This window comes from Colletotrichum fructicola (genome assembly GCF_000319635.2).
Source record: "Colletotrichum fructicola Nara gc5 chromosome Unknown KSG_Nara_v1_contig03, whole genome shotgun sequence".
Classification (NCBI taxonomy): Eukaryota; Fungi; Ascomycota; class Sordariomycetes; order Glomerellales; family Glomerellaceae; genus Colletotrichum; species Colletotrichum fructicola.
Genome location: NW_027094053.1, coordinates 3,751,895 through 3,766,533, shown reverse-complemented (window position 1 = coordinate 3,766,533; position 14,639 = coordinate 3,751,895). Strand labels below are relative to the sequence as shown.

Below are 14,639 nucleotides of genomic sequence, written 5' to 3'. Positions count from 1 at the left end.
ACTCGCCTAGACGACTGTAACTCATGTGCCTGATTCCCAGCCCGCCAATTGCACCACCATCTTCGCCATGCCTTTCAAATGCCTTGGCTGCACGAAGAGGTTCGACTCGCAAACAAAATGCAAACAGCACATGAACGACACAGGCCATGCGATCCCGCAGCATGAGTGCATCTCTTGCCGCCGCGTTTGCTTATCGCGAGAGGCACTGCAACAACATCAAAGAGATACCGGCCACCTGAAGGTCGACGAAACGCCCCAAATAGGCGCCGCTGATATTATTTCCATCCAGGAAACTGCCGTGGCCGAAAGCTCCGGAACGATGGCCACCGTGAAGCCGGAGAAGCCGCACGATGAACCAGAGACATGCAACCCTGTTGATCTCAATGGCGATGTCGCAACGCTCCACATGCAGTTTCTCGGTCACGCCCCCAGTCAAGAGCAGAACGAGATCGACTCAAGCCCTCTGCTCCTTGTACCGACGCTTCAACGATCGCCATCCCTACAATTTGGCCTTCTGGGCGGGATACTATCGGAGGATGGCCGGCCGTCAGAGGAGTCACGCATCTTCTATAATGTTAGCTGTCCATCTAGTATCTTCATCTGCGGTAGTCAAGGGTCAGGAAAGAGCAATACCCTGGCGTGTCTTTTGGAAAATTGCCTGATACCTAGCGAACTGGGAAAGTTGTCTCATCCACTCGCCGGTATCGTCTTTCACTACGACACTTTTGCGTCTGACGACGGCGGTCTACCGTGCGAGGCGGCTTTCCTCGCCTCCCACGCCAAAGCATCGGTTCGCGTTCTCTGCGCGCCGACGAGCTTCCGCACTGTAAAGGTAATGATGGTGTCTCTTTAACCGGGTCCGATGGTCGGCGGCTGACAAAGGTTATTGAATCTAGAAGGTCTACAGCGGCATTCCCCAAGTCGACGTCAAACCCCTCAACATCAGCAGTTCCGATCTCAACACCAGCAGAATGCTGGGCCTCATGGCATTTCAAGAAGGTAGTAAGCCGCTCTATCTCCAGGTTGTGCAGCGTATACTACGAGACATCAGACTAGAGCAGCAGGAAAAGGGCTCTCAATTTGACTACGCCAAGTTCAAAACAGCCCTCGCGCGGGAAAAGTTCTCAGAGGGGCAGCAAGGACCTTTGCAACAGCGTCTGGAAACACTCGAAAGTTTCATGGTCAAGGGAAAGGCCCGATCCGACGAGGAGGTCCTTTGGGCGTTAAAGGCATGGTGGTATCGTCTGAGTGCTGTCTTTGCAATGGCTGACCTATCGTCAAGGGTGGACAGCTTACCATTGTCGATCTCTCGTGCCCCTGCATCACACCGGAAATGGCATGCCTGCTCTTCAACATCTGTCTTTCTCTCTTCTTGGAGCAGAAGTCGGTCGTTGGTCGCGTCGTGGCGCTGGACGAGGCACACAAGTATCTGGGGCAGTCAGGAGAAAGCCAGGTGCTTACAAATTCACTTTTGCAGACGGTTCGCATTCAACGACACCTCGGAGTCCGGATGTTCATATCAACGCAAGAACCTACAATATCGCCGAAGCTTTTGGATTTGTGCACCATGACGATCGTCCACCGTTTTACGTCGCCCGATTGGCTGCGGACCCTACGCCGTCATCTCGCGAACAAAGACGACATCCTGGAAGAAGGGGCGAATACGGCTACATCTGGGCAGACAAGTGTTGTAGTGGGCCTGTTCCAGAGGATCATGGCTTTACGTACAGGACAGGGTCTCGTATTTGCACCCAGTGCGCTGATCCGGGGCTCGCAGGATACGGGACATGACGGTCTTTGCCGGAATGCGAATGAACCGACTGCCATCCAGGTGCGTTCTCGGCTGACAAGAGACGGGGGAAGGACGGTGATGGCTGGGCAGACCGCTTAGAGTTGGCTTGCATAGTTGGGTATTATTCTGGTCCGCCGTGGTGTCTGTTACGAAATTGAAGAACGCTGGGCAAACTCGACTTAGTTGATATGGCTAGAACCAGTGAAAGTTGAAGCCTCTCTGCCTCTTCATATCTGCCGAGTCTGTTAAAGGCTTCAGCCGAGCCCGCCTTGGCTGATAGGGTGGTGGGATAGTCGTCCCCGAACGTTTGCTCCAGTCTGGCCACGACAGGTTGTAGGACCTGCCGGGCCTTCTCTCCATCGCCGAGCGTAAGATAGAGCAACCCCAAGTCGGTGGTAGAAGCAAGCGTGTCAGGATGATTCACTCCCAGCACAGTCCTTCTCTGTGCCATCACACCACAGCCAAGGCTTTGGCTCCTTCGAGCCGGTTGCGATCGAGAAGTATGTGTGCCAATTCGGACGGTGCCGTAGAAGAATCGGGAGACCGTCGGGGGCGACGCTCGTAGGGTTCACGAATGATTCCGCCAGGCGTTGGGCTGCGTCGAGTGGGCCTTGTTGTCTGTAGTTCGAACCAAATCCCGCATGCATACCAGCCTCCGAGGATCTGATTCACTCGCAAACTTGCGCATCGTCTCTAGAAGCAAACTCTCTGCTTTATCGTACGTGGCTCGGTTGTGATACATGGCTGCGAGATTGAGCGCGGTGAAAACAGTGGCGGTATGGTCTTCGCCCAAATAGCGACGCATCATCTCCAAAGTCGAGATCCTCGGCTTCTTTCGCTTCACCAATCGTTGTCAATGCTGCTGACAAATTGGACATGGATCTGAGCGTGTAAAGATGTTCTTCCCCAGCAACCTTCGTCATCGCGGCTAACGCTCTCCTGAGCGTCAAGATTGCTTCGGCTTTGTCACAGCTGTCCAAGCTGTTGAAGTGCTTAGCGACGGCGACGAATGCGCCTTTGGCGCCCAAATGTGTCACCATCTGTTCGAATGGATTGTTGAAGGCTTCTGACTCCATGTCTGTCTGTGTAGCTGGGGGGCGAGCTCGGTAGCGCTGAGCAACTCGACACCGCTCTTCAGTCCTCGATTGCAAGTTCCCTGATTTGTGGTTTGCTGGGAAGATTGGAGTGCAAAGGACCATCCTGGCATTGCCATGGTCGGCCCACGACACTGCGAGTTACGCGGGGCGTGCCTTAGCATTACTGTAACCACGCCCTGTGCATTCAGGGGGCATTCGGCACCTCAGGCGGTGGAGCGATGCGGCGCTGGGTTCTTCATCACGCCTCGCATACCGCTGAGCAGTTGGTACAAGCAGGATCGGTATGCAGGGGAAACGTTGAAGCGATGTCAAAGGTAGCCATGGACTCGACAGAAAGCCCTGTCATGAAGCCGGGATGGACTTGGAGAACTGGACCTGCTTCGGGGTACTCGCATCGTTGCTGGTTCACTCCGCAGAACGGGAGGGCCCGTCGAGGTCTGGGTCCCCTTCGTTCGAAAGGAGACATGTTTGGCTTTGGAGATGCAAAAGTCAAGGAAAGGGGCCTCTTAAAACACACCCCCCCTAGAGTAGTGCCCACCCCAGATGTGGCGCAGACTCTGTGAGGAGCCCAGAAACCTGATATCAGTGATTACCTTGGCTAATATTACTATAGTAACATATACTACTAGTTAATATAAGAATTCTTGAGGTATCTTATGATATATATAATACTACTAGCTAGGCGACATATTAGGTATATATACTATAGTAGTAGTAGCGTTTACCTAGCTACTTTATTAATAACCTATTTAAGCCTTAAGAAAAATATACTTTTTACTTACTTACTTACTTATTTACTTATAATAAATTACGTTAATCTTACTACTGCTGCTAACTATGTTTATAGCTTTCTTTCTACCTCTCACGTTAAGTATAATAACTTTAAGGCTCTCTCTAAGGCTTTATATACTTATATTTATGCTAATAGTTATACTCTAAAAGTTGCTAAATATTATAAGCTTAATAAGATTTTTACTTACTACTTTAGAGTGGTTTTTAAGTATAGTAAAGCGTGTATATATATAAGTTACGCTACTACTTAAGAAAACTGCTGCTGAAAGACCTCTTTATAGCTGACTAGATACCTCTTCTGCTTTAATGCTGCTAAAAATCCTAATAGCTTTTATCTCACTATACTAATTAATAACTCTGTAGCTACTATGTATAACTACTTATAGGTTAATACTATCAGGTTCACTTCTACTAGGTATGCTATATTTAAAAATATAAGAAAAGAGATTATTTTACTGTACGCTATAAGTATTTAACCTTTTTAGATTATATGATACTTTTAATATACTAATAGTGATAAGAACTTTATAATCTCTTGCTATAATATTAATAATATTTTAATTTATTATTATGCTGCTCTCTTTAGCAAGAAGACCTTTTTTAAGTAGCTTTTCCTCAAACTATAGAGGCCTAACTATTTCTTCTGCTATAAGCAGGGTCTATAGGAGTATATTACTTATCTTTTTATTTAATTTTAATTTTATACTACAGTAGCTAACGAAAAGGGCTTCATGCTGAGTTCAACTCTCTTCCCTCTTTCCGCACGGACTCAGCCATTCTTGGCGCTCACACAGTACGTTTTATTATCTTATCGATTGGAGTACATTCGATAGCCAAAATAGGCTAGCTCAATTTGCGGGTCTGCTGCCCGCTGACGTTATGAATTCAATTATGCAGAGGGATCATTGTTCTGCACATGATGCTGGCTATTATGACTGTTATATTGTACAATAGAAAGCATTCTCCACCAACCTGAAGACTTTTCACCTTGACGAGACACCCATCAATTTTGTCTTGAATCTATTCCATCTGATTTTCACCCCCCATCCTGCGGCTCTTCTGCACTATAGTACTCATCAGTCTCGTCCTCGCTAAGCGAAACATCCGTCTCTTGCGAAGAGGACTGCAAGGAGTAGATTTTGCCAGATACGTTTCTATACCGCTCGTTGTGAGATCCAAACACAGATAAAAGGCCGCTCTGTGCCCGTTGGTAATACGTGACGGCTGCCTCTGCATCGCCCAGCTGTTGGGACAAGGAACCAAGATTCTCAAGTGTGTTCAATGCAGGCACATATGTCTTCATGGCATGTGATCCTAATGCCTTCTCGTAGCCTTGAAGAGCCCGTTCATACATCGCCTCAGCCTCTTTGAGTCGGCCCTGGTTGTAGTAGAGGATGCCTAGATTGTTGACCGTGTCGAGTGTCGATGTGTGTTCTGGCCCCAGTGCCTTCTCGTAGCCTTGAAGAGCCCGTTGATACATGCCCTCGGCCTCTTTGAGTCGGCCCTGGTTGGAGTAGAGGTTGCCTAGATTGTTGACCGTCAAGAGTGCCGATGTGTGGTCTGGCCCCAGTGCCTTCTCGTAGCCTTGAAGAGCCCGTTGATACATGCCCTCGGCCTCTTTGAGTCGGCCCTGGTTGGAGTAGAGGTTGCCTAGATTACCGACCGTTGAGAGTGTCGATGTGTGGTCTGGCCCCAGCGCCTTCTCCCTGCCTTGAAGAGCCCGTTCGTACATGCCCTCGGCCTCTTTGAGTCGGCCCTGGTCCTTGTAGAGGTTGCCTAGATTGTTGACCGTGCCGAGTGTCGATGTGTGGTCTGGCCCCAGTGCCTTCTCATAGCCTTGAAGAGCCCGTTGACACATGCCCTCGGCCTCTTTGAGTCGGCCCTGGTTGGAGTAGAGGAGACCGAGATTATTGACCGTCAAGAGTGTCGATGTGTGGTCTGGCCCCAGTGCCTTCTCATAGCCTTGAAGAGCCCGATCGTACATGCCCTCGGCCTCTTTGAGTCGGCCCTGGTTGGAGTAGAGGTTGCCTAGATTGTTGACCGTCAAGAGTGCCGATGTGTGGTCTGGCCCCAGTGCCTTCTCGTAGCCTTGAAGAGCCCGTTGATACATGCCCTCGGCCTCTTTGAGTCGGCCCTGGTTGGAGTAGAGGTTGCCTAGATTACCGACCGTTGAGAGTGTCGATGTGTGGTCTGGCCCCAGCGCCTTCTCCCTGCCTTGAAGAGCCCGATCGTACATGCCCTCGGCCTCTTTGAGTCGGCCCTGGTCCTTGTAGAGGTTGCCTAGATTGTTGACCGTGTCGAGTGTCGATGTGTGGTCTGGCCCCAGTGCCTTCTCATAGCCTTGAAGAGCCCGTTGATACATGCCCTCGGCCTCTTTGAGTCGGCCCTGGTTGGAGTAGAGGAGACCGAGATTATTGACCGTGCCGAGTGTCGATGTGTGGTCTGCCCCCAGTACCTCTTCACGGCCTTGAAGAGCCCGATCGTACATGCCCTCGGCCTCTTTGAGTCGGCCCTGGTCCTTGTAGAGGTTGCTTAGATTGTTGACCGTGTCGAGTGTCGATGTGTGGTCTGGCCCCAGTGCCTTCTCGTAGCCTTGAAGAGCCCGTTGATACATGCCCTCGGCCTCTTTGAGTCGGCCTTGGTTAGAGTAGAGGTTGCCTAGATTGTTGACCGTCAAGAGTGCCGATGTGTGGTCTGGCCCCAGTGCCTTCTCGTAGCCTTGAAGAGCCCGTTGATACATGCCCTCGGCCTCTTTGAGTCGGCCCTGGTTGGAGTAGAGGTTGCCTAGATTACCGACCGTTGAGAGTGTCGATGTGTGGTCTGGCCCCAGCGCCTTCTCCCTGCCTTGAAGAGCCCGATCGTACATGCCCTCGGCCTCTTTGAGTCGTCCCTGGTCCTTGTAGAGGTTGCCTAGATTGTTGACCGTGTCGAGTGTCGATGTGTGGTCTGGCCCCAGTGCCTTCTCATAGCCTTGAAGAGCCCGTTGATACATGCCCTCGGCCTCTTTGAGTCGGCCCTGGTTGGAGTAGAGGAGACCGAGATTATTGACCGTGCCGAGTGTCGATGTGTGGTCTGCCCCCAGTACCTCTTCACGGCCTTGAAGAGCCCGATCGTACATGCCCTCGGCCTCTTTGAGTCGGCCCTGGTCCTTGTAGAGGAGACCGAGATTATTGACCGTGCCGAGTGTCGATGTGTGGTCTGCCCCCAGTACCTCTTCACGGCCTTGAAGAGCCCGATCGTACATGCCCTCGGCCTCTTTGAGTCGGCCCTGGTCCTTGTAGAGGTTGCTTAGATTGTTGACCGTGTCGAGTGTCGATGTGTGGTCTGGCCCCAGTGCCTTCTCGTAGCCTTGAAGAGCCCGTTGATACATGCCCTCGGCCTCTTTGAGTCGGCCTTGGTTAGAGTAGAGGTTGCCTAGATTACCGACCGTTGAGAGTGTCGATATGTGGTCTGGCCCCAGCGCCTTCTCCCTGCCTTGAAGAGCCCGTTCGTACATGCCCTCGGCCTCTTTGAGTCGACCCTGGTTGGAGTAGAGGTTGCCTAGATTGTTGACCGTGCCGAGTGTCGATGTGTGGTCTGGCCCCAGTGCCTTCTCGTAGCCTTGAAGAGCCCGTTGATACATGCCCTCGGCCTCTTTGAGTCGGCCCTGGTTGGAGTAGAGGTTGCCTAGATTGTTGACTGTCAAGAGTGCCGATGTGTGGTCTGGCCCCAGTGCCTTCTCGTAGCCTTGAAGAGCCCGTTGATACATGTCCTCGGCCTCTTTGAGTCGGCCCTGGTCCGAGTAGAGGATACCCAGGCTGTGAAACATCCATATCCCTTCTTCTCCGACATCTATCACTTCCTTTTTAATGCATTGATCTGCATGACGTAAAAGCCGTCGTTGAATAGACCAAAACTCGTGCTGGTCAGTGCTTGGGACATGCGATGCTACACATCTCATCGCTGTCCATGCCCTCTCCTTATGTACCCCTGTGTTCAGCACGTGTTCCATCCACGCGTGAACGCACTGATGCACACTGTATCCCCGTGACTCTCTTCCCGTCTCTTTCGCTGGCGGGTTTGCTTCCACTAGTCCATGCTCGCAGAGCAGTCTCATCGCCAAATCAAAGCTCAATTCGTCTTCGGTTATTTCGAGTAGCCATGCTGGGCCCTCTGATCTGCCCTCCCGCAGCAGCTCGTACCACAGGTCGTCATTGTCAAAGTATGCCCATTGCCCCAGGAGCATAGATGCGCTCAGGCTTTGCTGCTGAATATGCTGCAGCGAGATTTCCCATGTGGAATACAACGCTCTATGGTAGGTCAATAGTCGCGGACTCTGTTTCTGTAAACGCAACCAAGACTTCTTGTACAAGCGGAGATATTCGCCGCAGGTTCTCGACACTTGTTTGAGATAGGCCCCAGCTGTTGAGAGGGCAAGCGGAAACCCGTCGAGTCGGCGCGCAAGCGCCGTCGCATCAGGATCTATTTGACGGTTAAGTCCTGCCTTACTTCTTGGATCGATTGACTCACCCTGGGCCAGATTGGCACGATCGGATGTTGATTTTAGTATCTCCAAGCTGTCGTTTACGTCCCCTAGTTTACTTAATTGGATTAACTGTCCGAGCTCCGCTGTTGAGGACCGCGTCGTGACGAGAATGGCACCGTGGTCGGTTTCGGGAAAGTATGGGCGTATGTCGTACGCTTTCGAGCCTGTCTCGCCAGCATCATTCTCGATCCCTACTTGCGAACCAGTCTCGTTCTCACTAGGAATACCACGATTGTGAAGTTTGACGTCATCGTAGTTGTCGTAGATCATCAGCCAACGATTGTTCTTTGGTTCATCCAACCATCGCTTGACTGCACTGACCGTCTCATCGAGGTCTGGATTAGAAAGGGCATTGCTGATATATGTCACGGACGAGGTCTCTGTTGCAATTCGCTGGGCTAGGCCTTGGTAGCTCAGCTTGAGCGCTGTCGTGTCTGTCGCATCAAGCCATAAAACCGCCGAGTAATCATTGCGATGCTTCTTCGCAAATTCGATTGTCGTCTGAGTCTTGCCCATGCCACCCAGGCCATGCAGAACAACTGTGCGACGCTCACCAGTCCACTCCAGCTCCTTGTGTAGACGTTCAAGTTCTTCCTGCCTGGCGACGAAACAGGTCACGCTGTTGACCTTTGGGCACTTGAAGGGGAGCTTGAACAAAGCAATGCTTATTTGGGCTGTATAACGGAGCGACCGGTTAACACTATCACTCGCGGAGGGATTAAAGAGGAGTGGAAGGGTCATATCATACTAGCCCGCCAAGAATTGTAGACCTTTTCTAGCATATCATCTGCGTATTCTGAAACGAATGCATCAGTTTCATGATACGTCTTCTAGGCAAAGTCTTCAATGTACACACTCTGCTTTTCCTTCAGGTTTCCGACACAATCTCTCACCCGAAAGGTTTGCGCTTGACCTTCCAAATACTCCTCAGTTGCCGCCTCGATGAGGCCCTGTTGCTCGTACTCCGCGACGCCAACCTGCTGAAGTCCTTGCTCCACGTTGAACCGAAAGTATCCGTTTGAGTCGTACTGCTGTCTCCATCTGCCAATGAACTTTTCTGCGGTAGCTTCGGTGTCCGTACTTATGGCTATCAATGTGTCGGACACGAACTTGTCAAGCCTATCCTGGATGGACTTTTTGCCAGGGTTGCCTGTTCCGAGAGAGATGAAGCATTTGACCAAGGGCTTGAGATTGCCTGACTCGGAACACCAGATGTCACTGGCCTCATTTTCAACTTGATCGACGGGGTTATTGGCCCCTAGAGCACCGTCGACGTACTTCCGAGGCCCGATAGAGACAGGATCGAAGAGACCTGTCGCGGCTGAGGTTGCAAGAGCAGCTTCACAGATCGTGGCGGACGTATCCTTTTTCGTCGGCAGGCTGTAGCTTCGAAGGCGAGCTATGCTACCTGTCTCCTTAGACGCAGCACAAACGAACCTAGGAAATGATCAGATCAGGTGTTGCTACTTGAGTCTTGTACACGTACACTCTGCATCCTCGTTCTGTTCCATTATTGAGTCGTGTAGTGACAGGTACATCCTTGTTCACTAGAACAGCCTCGATGGCGTCCTGCAACTTCTTCGAATCGAAGCGTGCTTGAATTTTTCCTGTTATCCCAACTGGAGATCGATGAAGCTTTTCGCTAAAAACTTCCCGAATCAGCTTAGTATAAGCTGCAATGCACTCGTCAACATCCATTTCCAGAAGCCCAAGCATGATGGCAATCAGTCTCTATACGTTAGCTATAGCACTATAAGACTTTTGTGGACTTCGCTCACCCGCCTGTACTTGTGCCGCCTATCAGGTCGAACATGCCGCACGGCTTCATGGATGGAAGCCCCATTATCTGACGTTCGTGATTGAGGCGATCCATGATCCCCTTCAAGATGAACAGTGTGGACAGTCCACGAACCCCACCACCATCTAAGGATAACAGACAAAGGCCATTACGGTCAACTGGGTTGGGTTCACCGCCTGTGACCTGGGCCTGGGCACTAGCCATAATTTCGTTATTGGTTACCGCGATAGAGAAGAGCAGCCTGTAACGATTGATTGAGCTTGAAATTGGGTGAATAACAGAGAGAGACTTGGTAAGGGTGTGGGTGGAGTGAAGAGGTAGGGAACTAGGCGGCCTTGACCGGCGTTTTAAGCTCTCGCATTACTCGCAATAGCTGGTCTCAGTTGAAGCATCATATGATGGCGTACTTATCTCAATAATGATGTGCAGGCGCTCTTACTATATTTGAATCTCACTGCTTCTTGGACAGCATGATGAAATGTACGTGAGTGGAGCACAGCATCAATAATATATGCTTGATCAAGATACATCCAATCAACCGTCAGCATTAGCCGCCCTAGCTTGCAGAAGGCCGACCACACATGTGCGCGGTTGGCCTCAAGGATTTTTTGTGGCGGGCGTGCGACTGCACCAGGCCCGTTTGACTAGCCTGAGCATGGGCACCACCCATCCCTCGAAGGTCTAGTCGGCTGGCTCAGTGCGGTCCGTCTCCAAGCAACCCGTGCCTTGTTCGCTGATATCCCCCACTCGAAAGTGAGGTCAAGGACCTACTTGGACATGGGTTGGTGCGTTCATCAGGCAACAGCGGTCGGAAGACGTCTTTTTAGAGGTCCGAGACAGTCGATGTTGCCGTAGCTTTCGTATTTCCTCTCCGTTCGACTTCAATCTCGGTTTTATTCCTAACGGTTATCAAAGCAGCATGCGGAAGAACCTTATTCCGCACAACTGTCAGCATGCATTTCTGGGCGCCCTCGCGTCGATCAACTCCATTGCTCGGTCGGTAAAAGAAAAAGGACTGGAATGGCAATCGGCAGGCTGTGAAAGATAGTATCCATCTTGATCACCCAAAACTACACTACGTCAATCACATTACGTTGGTAGTTGTAGTGTACAGGTCAGGATTTTGTTGGAACAAAATGGCACGCCTCCTAATCACAACAAACTCCACTAGAACAGCAGTTTTATTCTCCACAAAAGAGCTCCTAACGGCTCCAGTATCGTGGAACGTTCCAGAACCCCGTCCATAATCCGCCTTCCAGAACCGTTCTCAGCGATCGCTCCCATCGTGACACCTGGCTTTCCAGTTGCTCAGCATCAGCGACAAACCCCCCACCCCATGATGGCGCCTAATCTTGCAGTTTCGCAGCATATTTTCATCCGCGATATGATCCTCAGTAAATCACTGACAAATGCCCAGATAGCCCGCTTCGTCGGCTGCAGCACCCGCTCCGTCAGCCACATCAGGTCCAACCTCCGGTGCTTCGGCACAACGAAAGCCCCGTCCAACGCCGTTGGCAGACCACGAACGATCACGGCCCCCATTCTCCAAGCACTGCTTGCGCGACTAACCGAAAAACCACACATGTATCAGGACGAGATGGCCAGCTTCATCTGGAAGGAGTTTGAAGTGCTCGTTACAACACAATGCATAAGCAGGGCATTGGCGTCAGCGGGCTGGACGAAGAAGACGATTCGCCGAGTGGCCAAGCAGCGCAACGACGACTTGCGCGACTTCTACCTCCACAACCTCTCTGACTTCCGATCGGACCATCTGGTGTATATTGACGAGTCTGGATGCGACAAGCGGGCCGGCCATCGACGCACAGGCTGGTCGCCCAAGGGGCTGGCTCCAGTGCAGAAGTCATGGTATGGTCGTGAACGCCGACGTCACATCCTACCAGCATATGCCCAGGATGGCGTCGTGCTCTCGCGTGTCTACCAAGGATCGACCGACCGCGCCTTGTTTGAAGATTTTATCGCGCAGTTGCTATGCCATTGTGGCAAATGGCCCGAGCCGAAGTCGGTTCTGGTGATGGATAACGCGTCCATCCACCATTCGCAAAAGCTGGAGCAGATGTGCATAGAAGCTGGAGTGAAGCTTGTCTACCTTCCACCGTACTCACCCGACTTCAACCCGATCGAGGAGTTTTTCGCAGAACTCAAGGTGTTCATAAAGAGAGTTTGGGTGGAATACGAGGACCTTCCCGAGCAAGACTTTGGGGCGTTTTTGGAATGGTGTGTGGACATGGTTGGTGGACGAAAGTCCAGCGCGGAGGGACACTTTCGCAATGCTGGACACGTTATCGAGGAGCCACGAAAACCGTCGTAGGATGGATTTTTCATTAGTCTAGCGTCTTTAGCAACTTGATTCACTCGCCTGTTGCTGCGCCCACTTCTTGATATCTTGAATGAACCGGAGGGCAATGCCTCTTCTCACACCTCTCTCGACGAAGAATGCCGCATCTTCGCCTTGCTGTATTAGCTCCAGGTCGAGGCCATCTTCCAGAGCTACGTCGCAAGCCCTGCGAAAGTCAAGCTTGAGGCCCTCATCACGGATTTTGGAGCATTGCCACTCGGTATATAACTTCATGGCATCATCGCGTAGTCCCGGGATGTCACAAATGTTGCGATGGCATCCGAGTGGGTTGACGGCAGGCGTCGTAGCTGACGGAAGAGCGGCAGGCTCTAAGACGGTCAAGCCGACCGGGTTGTCCACGTCAACTTGCTGTTGGCTTCCTGTCGAGTCAAGTCGTCGTCATCTGCGACTGTAGCTCTCTTCTTCTGCATATAGCTGATCTCGCAGAAAATCCGGCATGTCATCATGCGTCTCTAACACACCCTCACTTTCAGCGTACTTGACGAGACTTCGCAGATGATGCGTTTTGAGTCGATAATGTTTCTGAGTTGCTCTGTCCCGCCAGCAGTACGGCCCAGCACGACAAAGCGAGCCTGTGCAACGCATGAGATTGTACACGCTTGGCCAAACCGGCGCAAGACTGGTGCTTGACTCTTCGGCGTCGATCTGCAAGGCTCTATCGGAGAGCATCTGGTCGGTAACGGACCTGCGCCCGCGCTTGGTACGACCAGCTGATGGGGCCTCTTGGCGTGAGACAACAAAATTGAAGGATACGTCAATCCTCAGCTTCTTCCCGGCTCGAGTCAAATGGCTCCATTCTTGCAGTTGACTCTCGACCATCGTCCAGTCAATGTTGAGTTCGTTAAATCGCTTGACGAGATCGCGTTGAGTTCGTTCGGTTACAGACACGACCACATCTGAGTCGACCGGTCTGAAGGTTTTGTGCGGTGGTAGCTTTCTTCTCAGAACCTCCTGGACTTGTTCCTTCAAGTGCCTGTCCCAGAATGCTTGTGGGGCAATGGTGATGTTGTGCTCCGAGTCTTTAGTGACTGTTCTGTTGTTGGCCGTTAACTTCCATTCGACGACGTAGGGCACGTGAGTTCCTTGTAACTCGTTTTGATCAGTGTCATGAAGTCCGGGCGAAGGGAAGTCACGGTCGTGTGCAAGTGTTTGTTGACCTAAATTGTCGTCACTGTCCGTTGCTTCGGTTTCGTCAAAGTCAAACGACGAGAGACTTCGAGTTGAGCGCGCCGTGTGTTGGCCTTCGAAGACATCGTCAACTATCGAATCAGAAGGCGGCGACATAATGATGGCTAGAGGCAGGATAGGTTCGTCGAAAGCGAGCACCTCCATGGACTTCTTCAGGATTCATATACAATGGGGGAAAATAAGCCAGCTGATAACCTTTTTGTCGCATAATCATAGCTGCAGAAGTTGAGAAACGCCATTTGGTGATGTAGGAGCAGATACATTTCGATCTGGATGCGTAATCGCGGCTTCTGGATCGTCTCAGCGACAGATTCGGCTTCAGAGACAACAAGCCAGGTACAGTACTGGCGACGAGATAATCCCAATATGTCTCTGGTGCACATACGACGTCGTAGTCGCCCGACTATGACTAGGTGGATAAGCTAGGATAAAAGTATCATAACATCAGAGCTGAATTCTGCTTCCACTTATGCATGCATAATAACCCATGTCAAGGACTATGATAATCAAGAAGTAGCTTCGGCATTGGAGCCATAAGCTGCATCAGATCGGAGACAGGTCCAGCCGTACGAGATCGCACAGTGTAAGCGCCAAGAGCAGGTGGGCCCGTGCGGAAACATGGAAGAGTGTTGAATTGAGGATGAAGCCCTTTTCGTTAGCTACTGTAGCTACAAGCTGTACTGTCTACTACATCTACTTAAGAAGGCTACTTTATAGTGAGATAATCTTAGGGTGTAAGACTGAAGTCTATTATTGGATTGATTAGTTACCTATAACTAAACGAGATTAACGCTAGAGGTATCAACTAAGCAGCACTTCTATCTTTTATATGTACACTTTTGCTTTTACGCACGTATGCCTAGCTTTTCTTCATGGTATATATAATATATAATCTCTAAACTTATAAGAATAGAGGTTAGTTTCAGTTAGAATAAAAGCTTATTCGACTTATTCATCTGCTTACTGTTGTTTTGTATATATCGTGGAGTTATTTAGTAATCTACATCCTCAGGGAATCCTCAGGGAAAATAAGGCAGCATAAGCAAACTGAGATACATCTTATTTCTTTA

General features: G+C 50.8%; 4 protein-coding genes across 4 annotated transcripts; 2 read left to right on the top strand and 2 right to left on the bottom strand.

Annotated features, from left to right (window-relative positions):
• Window positions 1–67: 67 nt before the first annotated feature.
• Window positions 68–1,891, top strand: CGGC5_v005861 (uncharacterized protein; the record flags this gene model as incomplete). The annotated part of the gene is made up of 3 exons (XM_066151553.1): window positions 68–832; window positions 897–1,211; window positions 1,283–1,891. 3 exons carry the CDS (start codon window positions 68–70, stop codon window positions 1,889–1,891), a joined length of 1,689 nt encoding a protein of 562 aa, XP_066008938.1.
• Window positions 1,892–4,717: 2,826 nt separating this feature from the next.
• nphp3-7 (Nephrocystin-3) lies at window positions 4,718–10,049 on the bottom strand (the record flags this gene model as incomplete). Its single annotated transcript, XM_066151552.1, has 7 exons — window positions 4,718–7,478; window positions 7,689–8,142; window positions 8,191–8,880; window positions 8,955–9,002; window positions 9,063–9,643; window positions 9,693–9,935; window positions 9,985–10,049. 7 exons carry the CDS (start codon window positions 10,047–10,049, stop codon window positions 4,718–4,720), a joined length of 4,842 nt encoding a protein of 1,613 aa, XP_066008937.1.
• Window positions 10,050–11,343: 1,294 nt separating this feature from the next.
• On the top strand, window positions 11,344–12,333 carry CGGC5_v005859 (uncharacterized protein; the record flags this gene model as incomplete). The annotated part of the gene is made up of 1 exon (XM_066151551.1): window positions 11,344–12,333. The coding sequence occupies one exon, from the start codon at window positions 11,344–11,346 to the stop codon at window positions 12,331–12,333; it is 990 nt and encodes a 329-aa protein (XP_066009169.1).
• A 27-nt stretch (window positions 12,334–12,360) lies between these two features.
• On the bottom strand, window positions 12,361–13,665 carry CGGC5_v005858 (uncharacterized protein; the record flags this gene model as incomplete). Its single annotated transcript, XM_066151550.1, has 3 exons — window positions 12,361–12,740; window positions 12,860–12,953; window positions 12,991–13,665. The coding sequence occupies 3 exons, from the start codon at window positions 13,663–13,665 to the stop codon at window positions 12,361–12,363; spliced, it is 1,149 nt and encodes a 382-aa protein (XP_066009252.1).
• Between the last annotated feature and the right edge of the window lie 974 nt (window positions 13,666–14,639).